We start from the raw sequence: 21,156 nt of genomic DNA, 5'->3' as shown, positions 1-21,156 counted from the left end.
GGTGGAGTCAGCCGGTGCCCGTGCACGTCTTAAAAAGCGCTTTTGAGTGCTGACCAAAGTGGCAACTTGTCTGTTTCCGCTGTCGCTCCACGTCATTAGAAGATGCCCGTTAAATAACTCCTCGGACGAATTAGCCTACGCAAAACAAGATGGCCGCCAGGAAGCTCACTTTCAGTTGGGGCTAAGCTTACTAGAAATCCTGTAATGTGTTGTATTCACCGTGAAATCAAAATAAAATATGCTTTTTTTCAAGAACAAAAAGTGTCTTATTACAGCGAGTTATTTATAGATGATCATTGAAAACTTATTCAATTCCAAACTCTTTTCTAATTGATCAGCAACCAAGAAAAGTTGTAAGTTCATGTAAATAAAAAAGGGTTGCGCTTAAGCATTAGGCCCAGCCAAACTATGAAAAAATGTGCGACGTATAGTCCGGAAAATACGGTAATACCATATATATACATATATATACAAAAATAATCCAAATATAACATTACATTATTTTTTCCGCTGGTCGTCACATCCATTCATTGCACAAAAGATCCAAAGTGGTCAATAAAAGTTTTATTAATAATAATAATCTTATTCCACCACAGTAAAATGTAACAAAGGTTCACTAGAAAAAGTGTGCGCGTGTGTGTAGTGTCCATTTAGCGGATACAGTACATGGTAAAACTGGCCGCGGCCGGCGTTCCTTTGTCCGCCCCACTTCATACCAGGAATAAATCACCCCCCCCCGCCCCCCGATAAACGCTAACGCTACAAAAATACAACACGGCTAACGGCGGCGTTCCTCCGCAAACGCGGCCCGCGCGCGCCGTTCATGTCGCCGCACGTGACCGCGACGTTTTTTTTTTGCGAAAACTCCGCTAAAGCGCTAGCTCGACGCTAACCCGGTAGCAAAGGAATGCACTTTGGTAGAATCGACCAAACGCCCGTTGTTGCTGATTTTTTGAGGTACTGGAACAGTGGCGCTAATGCTAGCAGCGTGGCTAAAAGAAAACGCGGCCACAATTTGGGACGCCAGCCTTTTGATTTGCTAGTGTTCAGTTAGCCCGAGATTCAAAATAAAATAAAAAAAGAACGTCAATAAATAAAACACCAGACGGCTAGCTCATAGATTATGCAAACTAGCTCGGTGTTAGCATATGACGGCTAATGCAACTCGGAGGAAAACAAGCGTTAGTGCATTTTGACGATACTTTTCCATGAGCTAGCGTTAACTCTGCCACGCCGTCCGTCCGCCAAGGCGGCTCGCACGGAAGCGTGACATGGTGCCGCCACCGGCGTTGTTCTTGCGCGGCGTGGACATCTTTAAAAGGCACAAAAAGTTTCCCAAAACGGGTTAGCCAGTGGGTTTTTTTTTTACTTCTTTCCCCGCGCTACGTTGCTAACATTGGCGTCGTTTCTGTTTTTGAACAAATCTACACACATTCAAGTATTTGCTGCACTTCCCGGTTTAAAAAAAATGTCCATAATAAATATTCATAAATATTAAGACACACGCACGCACGCAGAGGGTAAAAAATGGCTTAAAATGGCTGACGCCCTCACAGTGGAACACACGTTGACACAGAATCATCGTCATTGTTTGTTTGTTTTCCTGCACTGTAAACAGCTTAAGTTGAATTGGCAGTATTTGCAAAACCACGCCGTGGTCCGATAGACTAGCAAATAGGCGCCAGACGTAGCTAGCTAGGCCAAAGCGGACAATCCGACCACGGGTGGCGTTGGTTTGAAACCTGGTTGCGTTGTTGAGTCCAACTGGCAGTGGGAGCTAAATGGTGGGTGGGGTTTTCCTGCGGATTCACTTCGGAAGTCAGCGTTGGCCCTAAACTCATTTGGGGAGTGTCTACTAGAGACAAACTCCTTTCAAGAGTTAGCCTTTCAAAAGCCACAACATTGGAGGTCTTGGCCATGAGCAATTTTTTTATTGGGCGTGCGCCCAAGGGGGCTCGCTAAAAACAAAGCGCACATCTTGCGGGCTCTTAAATGAGTGGTCTTGGTAAAGTGTCTTGAAAAGAAATGGAATTTCTTCACATTCTCCGAGTGACTGACTGATATTGGCTGGCGAGGTCAACCATGACATTTAAAAAGTCAAGAATCCCGTAGGAACCCTGTAACAGCTTTATAGTGTGTGTGCGTGTGCGAGCGTGTGCGGCCTTCCCAAGTTGGAGGAGCACTTTTTTTGTCGTCAGTTTTTGTGGCTAATTCCCCTCGGACCACAGTTAGCATCTGCCCACGCTAATTGCACATAAACAAAAGGCCTCTTCTAGCACATTGCTTACCGCAAACTGAATATGGCGGCGTAAGACTTCTCTGGTAGTAGTTTAGAACGCCCTACCGCCCGGTTCTCAACGTGAACCGACGTGGCGCGGCGCTAGCTTGTTGGGCGCGCGGCTACTTAGCCGGCCGGCCGCCATCACTTCCCAAACGTGTATAAAAGTGTCCCAAGTTTTCCGGTGTCCAATCATTGGAAATAAAAGCGGCCTTGTTCCCTCCGTCAGCACCGTGGCGTGGACGGTCTGGGCGGCTCCACCCCTCAAAGGCGGGGCCCCGCCGACGAGCCGTCCCAAAACGGCGTCGGGCTGGGCTTGGGCCGCGTTAGGGCCACGTCGGGGCCCCGTCAGGGCCACGTCAGGGCGCGCCGCCGATTCCCGGTCGGTACGGGTGGTCGGACGGCTCTCAGCTCACCAGTTTAGGCAGGACGGTCCGAGTCTGGATGTTGCCGTTGGCGTCGGTCACGGGCGGCAAGTTAGTCCGACTCTTGCCCGAGGCGGCGGGCAGCTTGGAGACGGAGCTCTCGGCCGCCGGGGTGGTCCGCTTGGAAGAGGTGGTCTTGTCGGCCACGCTGCCGGCCGGTGGCTTGGGCAGCCGCCTCCTCAGCCAGGGGTGGCGCAGGGCCTGGCCGGGCGTCATGCGGACGGCCGGATCCCATTCCAGACACTGCTTGAGGAAGTCCAGGAAGAGCGGCTCGTCGCAGCCCTTGAGCGCCACGCTCCAGTCCCGGCTGCAGGGCGGACCCCTGGGCTTGCCGCGCCGCGAGCGCCCGCCGCCCAGCGCCGCCGTGCCGTCGGGCAGCGTGGTGACGGTGCAGTAGCGCGGGTAGCCCTTGGACGACACAAAGTTCTTGGCCCGCTTGGAGGCGTCCAGCAGTTTTTGGCCGGGCATGCCCAACAGCTCCATGATGCAGGCCAGCTGGTCGCCCTCGTCCTCGCCCGGCAGCAGGGGGCATCCCGTCAGGAGCTCGGCCAGGATGCAGCCCAGCGACCACATGTCGATGGGCATGCCGTACCTGGAGCCTGCCGAGTAGACCGCCGGGTCAGCCGGCCCTTTAGTTCCTTCCCCCGGCGCCCGAAGGACTTTCTTACCCAGAATGACTTCCGGCGCCCGGTAGAACCTGGACTGGATGTACGTGTAAACCCGCTGGTGTTCGTAACAGCTGGAGCCAAAGTCGATCACCTGACAAACGGGCGGAGGGGAGATGTTAGCCTCACGGCAACCCCCCCCCCCCCCCCCCCCCCCCCCCCCCCCCCCCCCCCCCGGGGCCATTACGTCCTACCTTGATTCCGCTGCGGCCCTGCTGCTTGAGCAGGATGTTCTCAGGCTTGAGGTCGCAATGAATGATGCGGTTCTTGTGCAGCGAGTCCAGGCACTGCAGGATGGAGTGCGCAAACTTGCGCACCAGGGGCAGGCTGAAGCCCTGGAACTTGTTCTTCTTGATCAGCTCGTAGAGGTTCATGCTCAGCAGCTCGAAGGTCATGCAGATGTGGTTGCGGAAGGTGAAGTTCTCCAGCATGTGGATGACGTTCATGCTGGAGTCCTTGTCCTGCTTGCGCAGGTGCTCCAGGATGCGGATCTCCTCGGCCGCCTGCCGGTGGAATCGCTTCTCGTTGCGCACCATCTTCAGCGCCACGTGCGTCTGGGACTTGTGGTCAAACACCTTCACCACCTGTCCAATTGCCAGCCAGTCCCGTCATCTGTTTTGCATTCACCTTTTGGGCTCGCCGTGCGTTCTCACCTGTCCGAAGCTCCCCTTCCCGATCACCTTGAGGACTTCGTATCGGTACGCGATTTGATCGTGCGGGACTTGGATGTAGGAACCCTGGTCGTCGTCGAAGCCGCAGTTGTTGGCGCCCCCCAGGACTCCCGACCTCTTCTTGGCATTGGGACCCACAAAATAGACTGGACAGAGAGAGAATACGCCCGTCACGCCTCGCTCCGACAGATCGCTCAGTATGGCACTCACCCTCGGCGTAGCTGAAGACCTCGTGGTGTTCGAAAGACGACATCTTGGACATGAACTGCTTCATGGCCTGTTCGGCCGTGGCGCCCACCGCCTTGGTCTTGCCCTCGGCCGGCTTGTGCGGAACGGCGCCCGGACGGCGGGCCGCCTCCGGGCCGGCCGAGGAAGCCAGGCGCTCCGGCCGCGACGGAGCCGGCAACGGCGCAGGCGCCGCTCCGTTCAGCTGACCGCTCAGATGCGGACGCTTGACGCCGTTGTCGTCAAACAGCTGCGTGATGTGCACCTGAGATTGGGCGCCCTCCGACATGGCCGCCGCCGCTTTGGTGGCACCCTGAAACGGTGGCCGGCAATCGCGGTCATTTGGCGGCTCTTCCAAAGTCCCCGTATAAGATGTGGCGCGCTAAAGTCCCCCTTTAAAAGTTGGCTGAGATTGCCATTATGTTCGGAGCGCTCGGGTAATAACGCCGGCCTCATGGTGGTAATGTGACTCACTCCTTGTTGCCATGGTGACAGAACACCTGGCTCCTCTTAGATAACAACACGCACTTCAAACACCTCGGTGCACGGCGGTGTGCATTTGGCCGGCGGCTATTCTTAGTCACCTCGCTAAAGACGGCGGCGGCCGACGACATCTTTTCGGACCTACCGTCAGCGGGTTGAGGTTGTTGTGGCGCAGAGGCGGCAGCGTGACCGGCAGCGTGGCCGGCAGCGTGGCCGGCAGCGTGGCCGGCAGCGTGACCGGCGACGTCGTCAGAGAGCCGGCGGCGTGAGCGCTAGAGAAGACGGGCTCGCCCGCTTTGCCTGCCCACAAAAACAAAGACGGGGAAAATTATTCAAATGGCCCATTGAACCCATCGGACTGGCATGGGAAGAGTGTAGCAGGCGGCCATCTTGGGTCAGATCAACAAGTCTATTCCGCAGCATCAGTCATTTGTCAGTACTCCCCTGTGATGACGTCATTTTAGTGCTTGTACTGGCGCAAGACTAAAAGTCCAAAAGAGTCCTTTTGGCCACATTTCCCACAATGCACGTGACTCGGAAAGCCACAGATGGCGTGCGGCTTTATTCTGATCTAATCCCGCTAATAAGGACAATCGGCTACCTTCAAATCCTCCCAATCACGCAATCGTGGGGTCCGTCTCCTTTTTTTCTTTATTCAATGGCAGAAATAATGAAATTGACTTTGCGTTTCTATCGATACTTGTTTCCTGGCCAATGGGTTAAATTGTTTTTTAATAGAGGAAGGCGTGTTTGACTCCGCGGGCGAGTGCAAGAGCGGCGCAGTGGCGAACCCGACACCGCGGCGGGCGGGAATGCCAAAGCGGCGGCGGCGAGCACGATCGGCATGCCGCCGGACGGGACCGGCAAGGGAAACGTGTGTGTGTGTGTGCGCGCGCTTCCAGTTGGGGCGCAAAAGGCCACCGTTGGCCTCTTTGCAGTGCGACAAATAGACAGCGGCGTACAGGAAGTAGACAAGTGCCAAAAACCCGAGCGGGACCACCAGAACAAGTGTGGGCCCCTCGGAGATCAAATACGAGACCCATGTTAAGCCCAATTATGGGATAGGCGCCGCCATCGAGGGGAAAATGACCAAGCCAAAAACATTTTTCCTAAAAGGAACATTTTATAGCGTATGGGGATTGTCCAAATGTATTACTATATGATGTATTTATCATTTGAACTAGTTATTTATTTCTTATTTCCTTGTATGTTTGTTATGTGTCCACTAGGTGGTGAAATCTTGAAATGTCATTCTACTTGTATAAAAGCATTCAATTCAATGACAGTGTAATAACACAAGCGCCCGTTTAGCATGAATGTATTTTGCCCTGTCTTGTTATTTTCTTATCTATAGGTAGGGCGACTTTTATAGCTAAACACCCCCCTCTCCCCACACACACACTCCAAAAAATGTCAATAGATGGCATTTGATTTGAAGTGACATTTCGATAACTGTTAATACTGCCACTGCAACCAACGAGACACTATTTTTACCATTTGGCGAGCCGGCTGGATGCAGTGCATGCTTCTTTTTCTTCTTGTTGCGGGGGCGGCCAGCCTTATTATCGCGATCATTCGCCCGATTGTTATTACACAGCAAGTACAGCTAAAGAAGCCCAATACTACTAATGCCATTAGCATTAGCGGGCGGAAAGCTAGCCTGGGAAATCCGCCGCTAGCGCTGCTTTATTTCTTTCCCCTCAAAGAGTCGTACATAAAGTGACGCTGACGTCACACACGTGTCGCGATAATGTCGAGCGACGCGTCAAAAAGTGCCAATATCGCATTCGATCTCATTCGATCGTATTCGATCGCCTGTCAGGGCTCCGAAAGGAGATTCCTTGGAGGTAGCCTCCTGGCAGCTTAGCCACTTTGCTACGTAATAGCTAGAAAGAAGCCCCCCACTTGACGAGAAGCTATACGTCAAGGTCCGAGCTATTTTTCGGGATTTTTTTTTCTTCCTTTTTTTTTTGGGATGGGGGATTTGTCGGGGTGTCGGCCCCCGGATAGGAGGTCCACCTCCCCCTCCCTTTCCTCCGGCCCCGGTCTCAATATCGGCCCCAAGCCGCCGGCCCCTCCACACCCGCTCACCCACCCACCCACCCCCGGTGCCCTCCGATCGGCAACGCACGGCGATCCGAGCTCTCACCCGTCGGGAGGACCGAGGCTCCGGGCTTCTTGGTTAACATGGCGGCCGCCGCTGCTGCTCTGCTCTCGCGTACGAGCACGCGCACGAGCGCGAGTGGGCGCGCGCTCGGCGACGCCCCCCTCCCTCCATTTGGGAGCGACAGTACGCGAGTTGTAGTCTGACTGACGGCTGTCATTGACGTGGATAGACGTCCGATTCATTCCAATTGAGTAGAGAGTGGGGAAGGTGCTATACCCCGTCCGTCCGCTAGTCGTATATTCTGCACACAGAAGAAAAGTCTTCTTGTTTTTGGCTCATTGAATTGATGTCATGTCATTATTATTAAGTAGAATGAGATGTAGTCATATCTGTATTCGGGAAATGTCATTTTGACAATAAATACAATGTATAAGCACACGCAGAACAAATGTGTCCTCTTTCAATTTGCACAAAATGGAATGTTGAGGCAGAAACCGGTTGAAAGTGGACTTCCTATCTCTCTCAAGTGCCCCGGATTCCTTGAGTAGATTTTATTTTTGTATTTTTTTTTACGGAGGCGGCCAAATGCAACTTTTGTAAATGTTTACGCTGCCCTCTAGTGGCCACCCAGCCTGCCCGCATTGACGGCCGCTGCATGGCCTCGACCACAGGCGTCGGCGACGCTCCGGAGGAGGTTCCCGTCCGCCTTACCGGGGACATCTACGCCCGCCTCTGCGCCCGCCTCTGCGCCCGCCTTCTTTTTGGGTGGCAACAACAGGTTTGTCTTTTTGTCTTGTCAACTTATTTGAAGCATTGAAATATGGTCCATTTCATCATTTGATTTTCTCCCCCCCTCCGCCCAGTCGAAGGAGAGCCGGCCACTTGGTCTCTTTGGACTGGGAGAATTATTACAGCCCGCCTTCTTCCGCTTTGGAAAGGTGAGTTTGCAGCGCCACGCCCGTGTTGACGTGGTCAGTGGTCCGCCACGGACGGCCAGCCCGTTCCCGTCGAGTGTTTTTCACCTTTTTGTGTTTCTCTTTGGAGGCTCCCCCCCGAGATCCTGATGAAGATCCTGTCCTACCTGGACGGTGCCTCGTTGCTGATGGTCAACATCGTCAACAAGTACTTCCACCGCCTCTCCAACGACGAGTATGTTGCCGAGCACGCCGAGCGGTCGGTACCTCCGTGGCGTTCTGACGTCTGGTGGTCCTTTAGACCCATGTGGCGTAGGATCTACCTGTCCGCCTGCGGGATCCATCAGTCCATCACGCACTCCATATTTGTGGCCAACTGGAAGAAACAATTCCTGTGGAAGATGGGCGGCCAGGAGTTCTGCAAGTGGAAACCACATTTTCCCGGCGACCTGCTCTTTATGGGCTCCTACGAGCTGTCCACCTTCCTCAATCAGTAGGTGGAGCCGACGCGCCGGCCGGCGCTCCGCGGAGCCCTCGACATAGCCCACGCCAATTGTGCCGTGTGTGCAGAAACGTGGTGTTGTGGGAGGTGACGTTGCGCGAGCGCTCGGGCCGGGAGGTCAAGCCCAAGCTGGACAGCGTGACCATCTTCGGCTCGTCCGTCATCCTGACCTGGCGCGGCTGCGTCCAGGCGCGTCTGCCCTACCTGCAAGAGATCACGCTGAGCACGGCCGTCCGAGAACCCCGCAGCCGTCGCCGCCCCAAGTGGCGCTCGCTCATCTGCCGCACGGACCGCGCCAACATCCGCTTGACGTCTCGCCTGATGTCCTACGACGCCATGCTTCACGTCAACTTCTACCCGCCCTGCTTCCTGGTGGGCTTCTGGACGGTGAGAGCCGTGGGAAAAACCTGGGCCCCGGTAAATGGCGCTGAAACTGAAAGTCTTTGCGTGCCCACAGTTTACCGGCACCCTGGCCTTTGTCCTGGCGACCCTGCACATGGACAATCTGCTGGAGAGATGTCTCCTGGGATCTCCCATCAGGTACGTTGTGGTCCGTGGATGCCAGGCTGATACGCTAAGGTCCCCCTCCTTCCCCTTTACGCAGCCCCTACTGGCAAGCGGTGCCCCGCCTTCCTGCCGACCCGTATTCGGCGGCGTACAGCCTGCACCTCCACATTCACGACACCTGCAAGGTCCTCCTGTCGGAGATGTTCCACCCGCTGTATTACGTGCCGGACGTGGGCACCTGCGGGGTGACCCTGCGCCCCATCCGGAGAGATAACACGCAGACCCACCGCCCACTCAAGACCTTCTGCCACGTCTTGCGGGGAGGGATACGAATGACCTCCAAGGTGAGAGCTGCGACTAGACTTGGAATTCAATTGAATGCTACGATGCTTTTTTGGGCCCAAATACAACAACAACAACACAGAGAGAGAGTGATAGCCTATTTTCTGGTACACTCAAATTCAACCACTCGAAGGCCATTTTAAGGGTACAAAAAGTGGTCATGCCAATACATTCAAGTCATGGAATTAGCACCAGAAATAGAAAAGTGGCGTTCCGGACCACGCCATTGGCCGAATGTGCGGGCTTTAACGTGGCTCCCGATGTTTAAACGCCGACCACCAACTGTCCCCCCCACCCTTAGAGTTGCTGCATCATGGCCATGACGCTGCGCAAAGACAACAACGAGCCGCTGTGGTCGGTGGCCACGCCCGTGCGCGCCCAGCTGATCGGCCACAGCCAATCCCGAGGCTACTTCCAGATCTCGCACCTGGACAGCCGCGGCCGAGTGGACATGATGCTGGTGCACATGAAGGACAGGGGCCGCTTTATGCTCTACGACATGACCGTCACCTGCTTCTAACAGGTCAGACCAACCGGCGCCAAGCCCGTAAACGCCAAGCCCGTAAACGCCAAGCCCGTAAACGTCGTCGTCGTTAACTCTGGGCCGTTCTGCCCTGCCGTTCTTTTGGTAAATCGGCTCCCGATTTGAGGGCTCCGACGGCGGTCCAAATTGGACTCCGCCCCTTTTCTCTTGATGGTTATTGGAACGTACGCTAAAGTACGTTTTAGTTCAATTCAAGACAAACGTTCCGCTTTTTGTTTTTTTCAAGAAGCCATTTAAGTGAAAAAAAAATAGTTTTATATCGTACGTACGTTTTGAAAAATATCGGAAAATGTTCAACTTTAAAGAAGTTTAAAAAGGGAAAAAATAGTTCTAGAAAGTAGGATTCGAAAATTATAAGCCAAGTGAGGTATCCCAAAAATGAAAAAAAAAAATAGTTGTACATAATATGTCCGTTTTGAAAAAAATCATAGCAAATTTCAGGAAGCAAAATGTCTAAAAAGTGAAAAAAAATAGAACGATTTGAAAATTCTAGGCCAATGTTCAACTTTCTTCTCAAAAAGTCAGCTATCCCAAAATTCAAAACCAAAAAAATAGTTCTACATAGTTTGTCCGTTTTGAACTTTCTTTACAAAAATGTAGGTATCCCAAAGAAAAAACAAAAAAAAAAAATAGTTGTACATAGTTTGTCCGTTTTGAAAAATTCACAGCAAATGTTAAACTCTTTTTTTTCAAGAATCAAAGTGTCAAATTGGTCTGTTTCATTAAAAAAAACCCAATAATGTTCAACCCATTTGGAGCGTCTTCTTTCCAATTTCTTTGGCCCAAAAAACACTTTATTTTCACCAAACACTTTTTATTTCTTTCACATGCCCCCCCCCCCGTACGTGCGTTTCCTCCAAAAAAATCACACGACGACGAGCCAAAAAAACAACCAAAAAACAAAGCAAAACGGCACCGACGACAACACGAGTGGAGCGTACCAAAATCCCCCGATTTTTTAGTGGACAAAAAAAATGGCCCACCCCTAATGAACAAAAAAAAAAACACCAACTTTTACAGTCATGACAAGTAAAAAGAGTGCTTGGAGCATATTTACACAGCCTTCAAATGTTCCTCCTGAAAAAAAATCCAGAAAAGCAAAAGAAAAATACAAAAAAAAAGGCAGAGAACCAACTTTGTCTTTGATTGGACGGCTGGTTTTCCTCTTTTTTGTGGCTTCTCCTGAGTGCAACAAAAAAAAAAAATGGTTCAACGTCTCCGATAAGGCAGAAGTCCCAAGGTCTCTTGGAGCCAAAATGGCCGCCAGTGGCAAATTGGTTTCAAGCGGAAGGCAATTCATTTTCTTGTACTTTGCTTCTCCAACTTGTTTTGTAAAAGTGACGACCACGTTGACGTGAAAGCAAAAGTGCCGCAAAAAATAGGAATATTGACTTGTTAACAAAATGAAGAAAAAAATGGCAAATAGTCCCCCTTTAGGGTAGGCTCCGGCACCCTCTGGCCCAGTGAAAAGCGCGGAAAAGGAACCTTTTTCTTGTGTTAAATCATGAAAATGAACGTCAAAAGTTCATTCTCTGAATGTTCATTTTGTTAGAAAAAAAATCTCCTTTTTGAGTTAGCATGAACTCCCCAAACAAAAAAAAAAATGAAGCCAACTTGTGATTGACGGCGCTCCACGTCCAATCCACGGGAGCCTTTTTTTTCTTTTTTCTCCCAAGGGGGCCCCCCGGGGACGACGCTACGTCTTGGCGGCGTGGTCGTCGTCCACGTGGCGGTCGTCGTCGTCGTCATCGTCGTCGGAGGCGGGCGAGCGTCTCCGCTTCTTCTTCTTCTTCTTGTGCCACATGAGGAGGACGCACTGGTGGATGAAGACGTACTGCTCCTCCGTCTGGACCATGGACAGACGGTGCGAGCGCATCTCCGACACCAGGCCCAGCACGTCGGCAAAGTCCTGCTCCCGGATGTGCTGCATCAGGCGGTCCAGCGCCACGAAGGTTCCCGTGCGACCCACGCCGGCGCTGCCGGCACCACGAGAAAACGCCATCCGTCAGAGAATGGCGGCCGGCCGACAGCCCTTTTTTCTTTTCTCCCCTCACCTGCAGTGGACCACCACGGGCTCCTTGCTCCCCCGCTCGGCCTGCCGCCGCACCATGCGCACAAACTGCAGGACGCTCTCGATGGCGTCCACGGTGGGCACGCCGTGGTCGGGCCACGAGGTGTAGTTGAAGTGCACCACGTCGCGGCTCTCGTCCGCCTGGACCCAGACGGAGCGTCGGCCGTCAGAAACGGCGCCCGCCCGGACCCCGTGATAAAGCACTCACGTATCCCAGCCGAAACTTCCTGACGGTCCACTCGGGCGCCTCCTTTTCCGACAGCATCTCCACGCCGATCTCGCCGTAGGTGACGGGCTCGTCGTTGAACGGCCAGTAGTGGTCGCACTTGACCTGCGTGGACAGAAGACAGAGGACATTATGGGGGAGGAGCAAGGGCGTGGACGGCCCACGTCGAACGCCACTCGCCCTCCGCCGCTCGCTGCACTGCGTCAACATGACCACGATGGACGACTTCTGCTGGAGGACCATCTTCCAAAAGTCGTCGCGCGTCTCCGGCAGCGGGCCCTGCGTGGCGATGTACTCCTTGGGGTGTTTGTAACCCTGGAAGGCCAAAACGCAGGAGTTTGAACTCCAGGGGGCGCCCCGGCCCGACCGACCCCCAACACTCACGGGAATGTAGTTGGCGTTGATGTAGTCGGCGCCTTCCTCGTCGCGCAGGGACATCAGGCGGACGCGGCTGAAGTCGTCTGCCGGGAAAGACAAAGCGGCCTCAACTTTGGGGTGAGTACCCTTCCTCTTTACATTCTTTGATTTAGTTTCACATTCTCTATTGTCGAGAAAAGGGTGGGCCCCACACACACATTCAATTCTGTCAATCTAAAGCAGTGATTTTCAAACTTTTTTGGCCACCGCCCCCTTCACCGCCGGGCCAAAATGCCAACGCCCCCCTCTTTACCCCTTTCCAACGAACAAAGCTTAAATAAATAGAAGACAGGCGCCTCAGATATTATTCGCTAATTTCGTTTCTTTTAATAGACCAATGCGCAGTTCACCTCGAATCATAAAAATTGATAGCTGATGCATTAAGCCGGTCGCTGTGCGCATACGTCTGTGGTTAAGCGTTGCCTGCGCGCTATTGTGTGCTCCTCTGCGGCTGACTGGATGGTGGTGGTTTCCCCAGTCGCCTGCATCGACGATAAACTCGCGACAATTAGTGATATACGGTATATGCGCGCTGCTCGTGAGCGCTCGAGCAGACAACGTTTCTTGTTTCAATAAAGCTTGTTTTTTGTCGACTTTTTATTACAGACAATCAATTTTTCCGGTCTTTCTACAAACACCAACGTCACATTTTACTGTAATTGCTCCATCGCCCCCTTCACTATTTCAACGCCCCCCATTCGCCTGTTTATTCGTCAGCGCCCCCCTGAAAGTTCACACCGCCCCCCGGGGGGCGGTACCGCCCACTTTGAAAACCACTGATCTAAAGCAATGGATGACCTTTCTATACCATAGGAAACTCCAAAAAATCCCCCCCAAAATTGGACATCATAGTCATAATCTCTGCTCAAAGAGAATTTTAGAGTTTTAGTCGCAGGTCATGCCAAATACCGAAAAAAAAGTGCAACCTATAGTCCGGAAAATACGCTTATATGGACGTCTGGCAACGCTGGACTCACATGGCAGGATGTTAGTGTAGCGGTTCTTGGGTCTGTTGACGGGCAGGTCGGCAGCGTCGTGGGACAGCTCCGTCCCCACGCTCTTCAGCTCCTGAACAAAGGTGTTTTAGGCCCTGTGGGCGGGGCTTCGGTCCACGCGGGGGCGCTAGCTAGCTACCTCAAACTGGAGCGAGAACTTGTAGGCCGAGTCTTTGCTCATCTCTTTGAAGTAAGCCTCCATGTCGTCCAGCTGGACGGGACTGAGAAAAAAAAACACGTTAAGATTGTCCCATTGGGCCTTTGACCCCGCCTTCGACTCCGCCCTAACCTGGTCAGCTTGCGTTTCTTCAAAGCCGTCTTGCCCCTGAAACACAAAGGTCAAGCGTCAACGGGGAAAAAATCCTTTCCCAGCCAGTCCCCCCCCCCCCCCCCCCCCCCCCCGCTAGGACCATGCAGACCGCCCGGGTGTCCAACGGGAGGTCCGGGGCCACCTCTGGCCCGCCGCCTCATTTTTGCCTTGGTCGCAAATGGACTTTGACGTCCCGGGCGGTCGACGCAATGCCGCGTTGGAAGGACAAAGCGGCTAACGTCACAAGATAGCACGTTTCATGCATTTTGGTCGGGCCCGCCACAGTAAAAAAATGGGCCAGATTCCAAAGACAAGTTTGGACTTCCACGTCCCCCATGCATTGACGTTTTTTCGTGCAAGCGACCAGTCCGTGCAAGCAAAAGTGGCGGCATGCTTTAGAGAACGCTCAAAAAAAAAATAATTCGTCAAAATCCAAGCGACTGGTCGGCAGACTTGGGGGCGTTTGTCTTACTTACCAGGGATTAATATAAAAAGCCAAAAGATAGTCAGTCCAAAGGCAGGATGGCAGAAGGGTAAGGAAGGCAAAGAGGCTTCTTCGCCTGGTGGTGGGGAGGCAAAACAACAACAACAACACACAAAAACAACACAAAAAAGAAAATAAAAACACAAAGAGACCGTTTGGTTAGTTGGAGAGGAGCGTCCGGCCGGGGACGCTTCTCGTCCGGACGCCAAAAGCCACAAACCAACACTCGGATTGGACGCCTGGCCTGGCCGGCGTTTAGCCAGGCTGACTGACCGTCTTTCAGCTCTTATATTAATCGCTACGACATGCCAAAATGGCCCATAACGTGCCCACGGTTTTCAATTATAGTGTAGTAAATCCCCCCTCCGCGCTACAGAAATAATAGGGATCATTTGCAAATGTCAACAGTTAGCTCCCGCAACAGAAAATGCTAACTGAAATAGCGCAACGTATAAGCTCGATTTAGAAATGTCACTCGGCACGACCTGTCGGCTAAAAGTTGAATGACATCCCTCGTAAAAGTAACAGTGACAGTGTCAAGTGGGGCCAACCCGCCGCAATAGAGTGTGCTGATTTATTTACATTATTATTTTTAATTGTGGCTTTGTAAGATGCATTTATGTGTCATTGGAAAAATGTGTTTTTTGTTGCATGGGGGGGTCGTCTTACATTCGGGATCAAGACATTCACAATGCTAAATGGCTTTTATAGACTTTGATTTTGTTGTCTTATCATAGTAGATGGCTTCATTTACATTTTCATAACACTTATATAATATATTATATAGAGTATATTGTGTCTAAATTGTGTGTCTTTATTTTGTGTCTAAAAATAGAATTTGTTCTTCCAAAAAATCTTTTCCAAACAGAGGAGTCGTCTTATATTTGGGCCAAGATGGATTGATCCATCACAGGTGTTCTTTGGAGCAAAGTGTAGCACGTAGCATGTAGCATAGCGCCGCCATCTTACCAGTTGTAAGGCAGCTTGCCGTCCCTTTCGAAGGAGGCGAAATTGACAAAGGTCTCGGCGCCGCACTCCCTGATAGGAAGAGAGAGAGGGCTGGTGGGCGGGCTCTGGCCGGAGGCGGGGCTTGCGCTACCTTACCTGCTCATCTGCAGGTGCTTTTTGCGCAGAAGCAGTAGGAAGAAAACCAGCAAAACCAGCAGCGAAACGCTCAGGAGGGCCAAGGCCGAGATGGCCGCCACGCCGGGGTTCATCTCCTTGGCTGCGGGGGGGGCGGCAGTTGCAAAAAACAAAAACAAAATTCAAGCACCACGGCGGGACGCCGCCATCGTCGCTAGGCGGCGCCACCTACCGGCCGTGGCCACGGCCACGCGGGCCGGCTCGCTGGCCGCGCCGTAGCTGAAGCTGACCACGCTGCACTCGTAGCGGGACGCCGGCGTCAGGCCCGACACGGTCAGCACGTGCGAGCTGGACAGCTGGGGGTCCGGGACCTGAAGCCAGCGGAGCGCCGCCACACTGCCAGACGGCTCTTCCCCCACGTTAAGACCCCGCCCGCCCGCCCGCCTTTTACCTGGACTCGTTGGTCGCCGCCCGCGCTGGCTCTGCAGATCACCTGGTAGTGGTCCACCACGCCGTCCTCGCTCCACAGCAGGGTCACCGACGAGTGCGTGGCGTTGACGGCGTACAGAGACCTGGGAGGGGCCGGTTCTGACACGAGCGTAGACGCCGTCAGGATGGGGACGGACCCGCACGAGGCGACGACCGGCCCACTCACCCAGTCTGACCACGCTGGGGAGGGAGGCGTTTCGCCCGCGCTCGGCGCACGCCGTCACCGTCACGTTGTAGATGTCGCCGGGCGGCAGCGGCAGGCCGGCGCGCATGGCGTTTCGAGACACCTGCCCGGAAGAGAGGGTGGTGGTGGGCCCGGGGTCCCGCCCGCCGGGAAGTGGCGCTGGACCACTCACGTCCAGCGAGTAGCTCCTCTCGGGGCTTTTCCTGCCCACCGCCGCCACCTGCCAGTGGGTGATCCTGGAATGCGACAGGTCCACGAAGACTTCCCCGTAGCTCCAGCGGACAAACAGGACGCCGTGGGAGTAATCGGCCGAGGAGATGTGAGGCGCCTCGGGAGCTGAAAAAAAGGCCGCTGAAAAAGGGCGCTCCGTCCGGCCCAGAGCGCCCGCCCGCCCGCCGTCTGCCGTACGTACCCGTGACGAAGCTGACGGTGGCGCCGTCGCAGCAACTGAGCGGCGGCTCGCCCCAGGTCACCATGGTCACGCGGAAGTTGTAGTACCAAGCCGGCAGCAGATCCGTCACCCTCTGGAAGAGGACGAGAGGGTGAGTGGCGAAGGACATTCCTCAATTTGAGATCGTTTTTTTCCGTTGTCTCTCACCACCGACGCTATGACCGAGGCGGTGGCGGCGATCTCGTAGTAGGTGTTCCACTCGGAGCTCAGGGTGACCGGGTTGAAGAAGAAGGTCTGGAGGACGTACTTGCGGAAGGTCACGTGAAAGGGACGCCGCCAGCTCAAGATGACCGCCGTGGGGCCCAGCGGGTACACGCTCAGCTCTCGGACCCCCGTGGGCTCTGCGGGACGAAAGGGACAAAAGGCTAGGACGGAGGGACGCACTTTCCCACCCGTGGTCGCCGCTCCTCACCGATGTCCACGACGACGGCTTCCGAGGGCGGACTGACGAGAGGTCCGTTGGTGTGGTAGACCACCATCCGGTACTGAGCCCCGGGCGTCAGGTTGTCGATGACGTTGCCCGTGGAGTTCTCCTGCGACCAGACGGCCGGGGTCAAGTCGGCTCCCGCCGTGACACCCGACGGCGAGCGTCACCTCGGCGCAGTAGTTGCTCTCCATCCTCTGGCCGGGACCGGGCTTCAGGCAGGTGGTGGACACCACCGACACCACGCTGCCGTCGTGCTTCTCCGCCGACGGCGCCCAGGACACGGCCGCCGTGCTGGAGTCCAGCAGGCGCACGCTGACGGCGCGGGGACGCTGCCGCGGCTCGCTCAGGGGACGGCCGTCGGGTCCTGGGGAGGATGGCGCCCGTGACCTCTGGCTCCCACAAAAAACATCTCCCCGTGACTCACCCAGGTAGAAGGAGAAGGCGGAGTCAAGGGTGGCGGCGCTCTCTTTGGCCTCGCACTCTCCCGCCGCGCTCAGCGTGGCCACCCTGACGCCGTAGGTGCCCGCCTCGGTCAACTCGGCGAAGAACTCGTCCGTGCTTTGGTCCACGCTGGCCGTCTGTGTGGCGTTGCCTAAGTGCATGGAAATCAGTCCCGGACTTCCCCGGGAAGGCGGCGGCGGCCGTACCATCTCGGGAGATGTAGACGTTGAAGCCGTCGTAGCTGGTGGGCGCCCGTGGGGGCAACCAGCGCACCTCCAGCAGGACGGGCAGCATCTTGGCGGCCAGGTGCAGAGACTCCTCCACCTGGAGGGCCGAGCCCGCGTCGCCGGAGCCCCCGAAGTCGCCGTTGACAAAGTCGGGCGCTTCGCCGTTGACGAACTCGTCCTCCCCGTCCACGGGGCGCCGGGGGGCGGGGCCGGAGCCCAGGGGCGGTTCCTCGGCCGAGGCCGCCGTCTCCTCCTCCTCCGCGGGTGGGACCGAGCGCAAAAGCCGGCGGCTTTCCCGCGTGGGGCCGGGGCTCAGGTTGACCACCTTCCAGGAGATGTCCAGGGGCGGATTGGGCGCTGCGCACAAAGACGAAGTCTCAAGGGAAAAGCCACTCCGTCGAGATTGGGGTTGTCCAAACCGGAGCAAAAGTTCAAACACCCCCCCGTCGGACTTTGGTACCCGTCCTGTGACGCAGGGGCACGTGAGTGACGTCGCTGTGCGCCCTCAACGCCGTCTGGGAGACGCCGGCCTCGGAGACCAGCTGGAAAGTGATGTTGCGGTAGCACATGCCCGGCAGCCAGTGCTTGAACACCGTCTTGCCCCGGTGGAAGTCTGGGAGAGCGGACCGGACGTCTGAGCTGGTGGATCGCCATTTTTGTGGCGTTTTTTTGGGGGCTCACCTTTGTAAAGGATGGAGTGCCTCTCGCTGCCTTCGCTGTAGCTAATGTTGACCCGACTGAAGACGTTTCCGACGGGAGTTTGGATCTGGAAGACCGCCGCCGCGCTTTCCGGGGACTCCCCGTAGTCGGAGATCTGCACGCTGCTCACGGGAAGCGGTTCTGGGGGGCGGCGGCGTGGGGAAAGACACCCTCATTGTAGTATTTGACATCTGTTCTCATTCTTTTGCCACCACAGGCACGTCCACTCACTGGTGAGGACCAGCACGGTCTGGACGGGCCCGGACCACGACGTTCCTCGCCGGAGAAGCAGTCCCACGCTGTAGCACAGGCCGTGGACGGAGGCGTTGAAGAGCGAGGGCCGGCCGGGCCCCCCCAACGGGATCACGCTGGGCCGGGCCTCGCCGGAGATCCGCGCCGCGTACCCCGAGACGTTCTGACGGAGGTCCGAGTCCTCCAGGGTGGCCTGGATTTGCCCGCTGTCGCTCAGGTGCGCCCGGAAAGCCAGGCTGACCTGGAAGTACAAAAAAGCCACCGCCGCCGTCACGATCTGGGTAAATATATCGATGAAACTAACGGTGATATCTAGATGGCGATAAACGGGCCCTGCCCCCCTCATTTGTATGTATACGAATAGTGGCTTTTGAAATGGAAGTTGATGTATTTTTGTACTATTTTTTCTGTCCGTGTCCCAGGCTCCTCCGTGGCAATTCTCTTGAATCTAAGCGAGGGCTCAAAGAAGAAGCCAGAGAGAGAAAGCCGTCAGCGTGCGGCCTTTTCCACGCCGTGTCTCCTCCGTCCCACACACTGGCCTCATTGTCCTTTACGGCCTGACCCAGAAAAAGAAAAAGCTGGATCCGCCTTCAACGCGTGACCTCCCCAGCCAGCCAGCCAGCGGAGAGAAAATGGAAGACGGGCCGTCCTCGGCGGCTCTCCCGCCGTACCAAAAGGCCGTCACGCGCTCTCCCGCGGCGGCCACGCCGGGACAAAGTCTGTCAGGGGTGTGGAGGTCGGCGCGAGGCACGAGGGCCTTCACCGCTCAATTTCTCCTTTGTCTGGCGTCTCCGCCCGTCACGCGACGACAGACACGGCGTATTACGGCTCCCCCCTTCTCCTGCCTGTCCCCACCCAACGCCCCCCCCCCCCCCAATGGTTGTGATGAACGTCCAATCTATTGTAAACGAGAGGGCTGGCAGATAACATCCTCTTATGATAAACTCATGGGCGGAAGGGTATCTGCCGGCCAGAGGAAGATCAACGTGTTAGGGTTAGCATCTTGCTAACAGTGTCTGTCTATAGAGACGGAAAGAGTTTGTCATGAGCCTCTTTTTTTTTTTGCTTTTGAATGCACTTTGACATGGACATCCACCCTCGTCTGTAGGGTCACGACACCCCCTCACCGGGAAGGGAAGGCCCACGTGAGTTCCCTTCCAGGCAAGCGGAGGAATAAAAGCCAGACAAAAAAAGCGCCGGGGAGAGAAGGCTGCTGCATGCGTCGCCACGGCAACAGAGATGAAAGGAGATGCTCATTAAGTGTGTCACATTCCAGCATCTCCATGGACACGGACAGACAGACAAGGAGACCCCGCCGGGGGCCCCCAAGGCCGCTTGAATGCTAATGTAGCTAACGGCGCTCATGCTAATCTGGGCTCTCTGGCTTGGCCGTGTTGCTTTTTTGGAGCCCTTTCTTCCGCTTCTGCTGCTGGTGCATTCGTTCATTAGCTCCACCCCATCCAGCAGAATGCTGTGAAATCATCTTTAGAGTGTTATTTAGGCCAGGATTGGACGCTTTGCTGGCCAGAGACTGCTCCATTTGGGCAAAGAACTGCTCGCCATTCAATGTCGGCCAATCCGTTTGAGGATCACCCCCTTTCCACTTCTTCCGCTTCGAACGGATCGGACCTTTACCAGCGACAAACTCAATTTGTTCGTTTAAAGGAAGGCCCGCGATTGGACGTCCCTCGTGGAGAGCGCCAGCCAAAGACGTCACTCTGGTTCAATGGATTGGTCGAGATTCAATCCCAAACACCTGGGTCACACACCGGCAATCTGGGTGACGACAGGTGAACTCAAAGACCAATCACACGGATGGACAGGTCCCACGTGACCAATCCCAAACAACTGTGAGCTCACAAGTCAGCACAGATGCTGAGTGAAGGCGTCGCGCACATGCACGCGCGCGCCCCAGCTGGCGGGGCGCGCACGTTCGGTCGGTCGGGCCGACGGACTGACCCACTTTGCACGCACGCACGCGCGCGCGCGTCCCGCATTTTTGTCGACAGACAATTGCACCCAGCCAGCCGTTTGTTTGAAAGTCCTACCTGCACCGAAGCGAGCAGCTGGGCCGCGAGCACGAGCCGGGACGGGAGCATCGTGGCGCGCGTGCGCGACCAGACAATGGCGGCTGCCCGTGTGCACGCGCGCGTGTGTGTGCGTGGAAGCGCCTTTCTTGTCCGCTGTTAGTCTTGGCGTCGCATCTTCATCCTCATTGTCATCTTCGTAGTCTTCGTCGGTCGAGGTTCGAGTTCGGAGCGGAACCGAGCGGAGCCGAGCGGAACCGAACGGAACCGCCCCTGTTGCGGGTTCCTTCGAGGCACCAGACGAGAAGATGCTACGATGGACTCCCCGACGGACGGACCGACCGACGGAGGGGCGGAAGACAAGCCCCGCCCAGGAGCCAGCCGCGCGCACGCGCAACTCTGCATCTTCGTCTTCGCCCCGATGCTCAGGACAAAAAGAAAGTGAAAGTCAGTTGTCATGGCGACAAAAGTAGAGCGTGAAAAAAATGCAAAAACATGTTCATATTTATACAAATGAATAATGAAACGCTCTTTGGTTATTATATTACAGGATAAAGCGAGGATGAAAAGATGGAAACAACACGTCTTTGTGCTGATGTTGCTCTGTACAACGAGCGCCCTCTAATGGACAAAGCGCTTCCTCACCAGCTCACGGGAGGCGTTTGCGGCCGCTGTCAATCATCTGCTAGGTGATGACATGTTATAGGTGG

The 21,156-nt window shown here is 55.0% G+C and overlaps 3 protein-coding genes across 5 annotated transcripts; 1 reads left to right on the top strand and 2 right to left on the bottom strand.

Annotated features, from left to right (window-relative positions):
- Nucleotides 1-549: 549 nt before the first annotated feature.
- Nucleotides 550-7,016, bottom strand: dyrk2 (dual-specificity tyrosine-(Y)-phosphorylation regulated kinase 2). Of its 2 annotated transcripts, none has more exons than XM_077709213.1 (7): nt 6,897-7,016; nt 4,893-5,047; nt 4,250-4,577; nt 4,022-4,185; nt 3,563-3,952; nt 3,372-3,462; nt 550-3,302 (listed from the first exon to the last, which is right to left on the bottom strand). In XM_077709213.1, the coding sequence occupies exons 1-7, from the start codon at nt 6,934-6,936 to the stop codon at nt 2,686-2,688; spliced, it is 1,785 nt and encodes a 594-aa protein (XP_077565339.1). In that variant the 5' UTR covers nt 6,937-7,016; the 3' UTR covers nt 550-2,685. The 2 variants fall into 2 exon arrangements, with proteins under 2 accessions (XP_077565339.1, XP_077565340.1); XM_077709214.1 differs by lacking the exon at nt 6,897-7,016 and adding an exon at nt 6,242-6,805.
- LOC144181576 (F-box only protein 15-like) lies at nt 6,935-10,410 on the top strand. The gene is made up of 9 exons (XM_077710152.1): nt 6,935-6,985; nt 7,526-7,632; nt 7,718-7,792; nt 7,899-8,003; nt 8,070-8,261; nt 8,339-8,657; nt 8,728-8,810; nt 8,875-9,121; nt 9,421-10,410. Exons 1-9 carry the CDS (start codon nt 6,935-6,937, stop codon nt 9,637-9,639), a joined length of 1,398 nt encoding a protein of 465 aa, XP_077566278.1. The 3' UTR covers nt 9,640-10,410.
- ptpro (protein tyrosine phosphatase receptor type O) lies at nt 10,278-20,834 on the bottom strand. Of its 2 annotated transcripts, XM_077709209.1 has the most exons (25): nt 20,468-20,834; nt 18,399-18,660; nt 18,150-18,308; nt 17,929-18,081; nt 17,448-17,825; nt 17,225-17,392; nt 16,968-17,164; nt 16,786-16,906; nt 16,521-16,714; nt 16,335-16,446; nt 16,095-16,258; nt 15,905-16,025; nt 15,701-15,837; nt 15,482-15,620; nt 15,271-15,391; nt 15,136-15,204; nt 14,159-14,242; nt 13,662-13,697; nt 13,512-13,593; nt 13,355-13,445; nt 12,345-12,421; nt 12,141-12,275; nt 11,943-12,065; nt 11,718-11,875; nt 10,281-11,639 (listed from the first exon to the last, which is right to left on the bottom strand). In XM_077709209.1, the coding sequence occupies exons 1-25, from the start codon at nt 20,516-20,518 to the stop codon at nt 11,360-11,362; spliced, it is 3,612 nt and encodes a 1,203-aa protein (XP_077565335.1). In that variant the 5' UTR covers nt 20,519-20,834; the 3' UTR covers nt 10,281-11,359. The 2 variants fall into 2 exon arrangements, with proteins under 2 accessions (XP_077565336.1, XP_077565335.1); XM_077709210.1 differs by lacking the exon at nt 14,159-14,242 and having other exon boundaries at nt 10,278-11,639.
- Between the last annotated feature and the right edge of the window lie 322 nt (nt 20,835-21,156).

The sequence above is a fragment of the Stigmatopora nigra genome, chromosome 23 (assembly GCF_051989575.1).
Source record: "Stigmatopora nigra isolate UIUO_SnigA chromosome 23, RoL_Snig_1.1, whole genome shotgun sequence".
In the NCBI taxonomy this organism is placed as follows: Eukaryota; Metazoa; Chordata; class Actinopteri; order Syngnathiformes; family Syngnathidae; genus Stigmatopora; species Stigmatopora nigra.
Note: the sequence above shows the minus strand (reverse complement) of the source record. Positions and strands in the feature narration are given on the sequence as shown.

Excerpts from the sequence above, each read along its gene's own strand:
- LOC144181576 (XM_077710152.1), top strand. The coding sequence starts at position 6,935 with ATGGCGGCCGCCGCTGCTGCTCTGCTCTCGCGTACGAGCACGCGCACG. Across the intron at positions 8,262-8,338 it reads CTGTCCACCTTCCTCAATCA|AAACGTGGTGTTGTGGGAGG; the intron begins GTAGGTGGAGCC and ends CCGTGTGTGCAG. Across the intron at positions 9,122-9,420 it reads GGATACGAATGACCTCCAAG|AGTTGCTGCATCATGGCCAT; the intron begins GTGAGAGCTGCG and ends CCCCACCCTTAG.
- dyrk2 (XM_077709213.1), bottom strand. The coding sequence starts at position 6,936 with ATGTTAACCAAGAAGCCCGGAGCCTCGGTCCTCCCGACGG. Across the intron at positions 4,578-4,892 it reads ACAACCTCAACCCGCTGACG|GGTGCCACCAAAGCGGCGGC; the intron begins GTAGGTCCGAAA and ends CCACCGTTTCAG. Across the intron at positions 3,463-3,562 it reads AGGGCCGCAGCGGAATCAAG|GTGATCGACTTTGGCTCCAG; the intron begins GTAGGACGTAAT and ends CCCGTTTGTCAG.
- ptpro (XM_077709209.1), bottom strand. The coding sequence starts at position 20,518 with ATGCTCCCGTCCCGGCTCGTGCTCGCGGCCCAGCTGCTCGCTTCGGTG. Across the intron at positions 18,661-20,467 it reads AGCTGCTCGCTTCGGTGCAG|GTCAGCCTGGCTTTCCGGGC; the intron begins GTAGGACTTTCA and ends TTGTACTTCCAG. Across the intron at positions 11,640-11,717 it reads CCCGTGGTGGTCCACTGCAG|CGCCGGCGTGGGTCGCACGG; the intron begins GTGAGGGGAGAA and ends TGGTGCCGGCAG.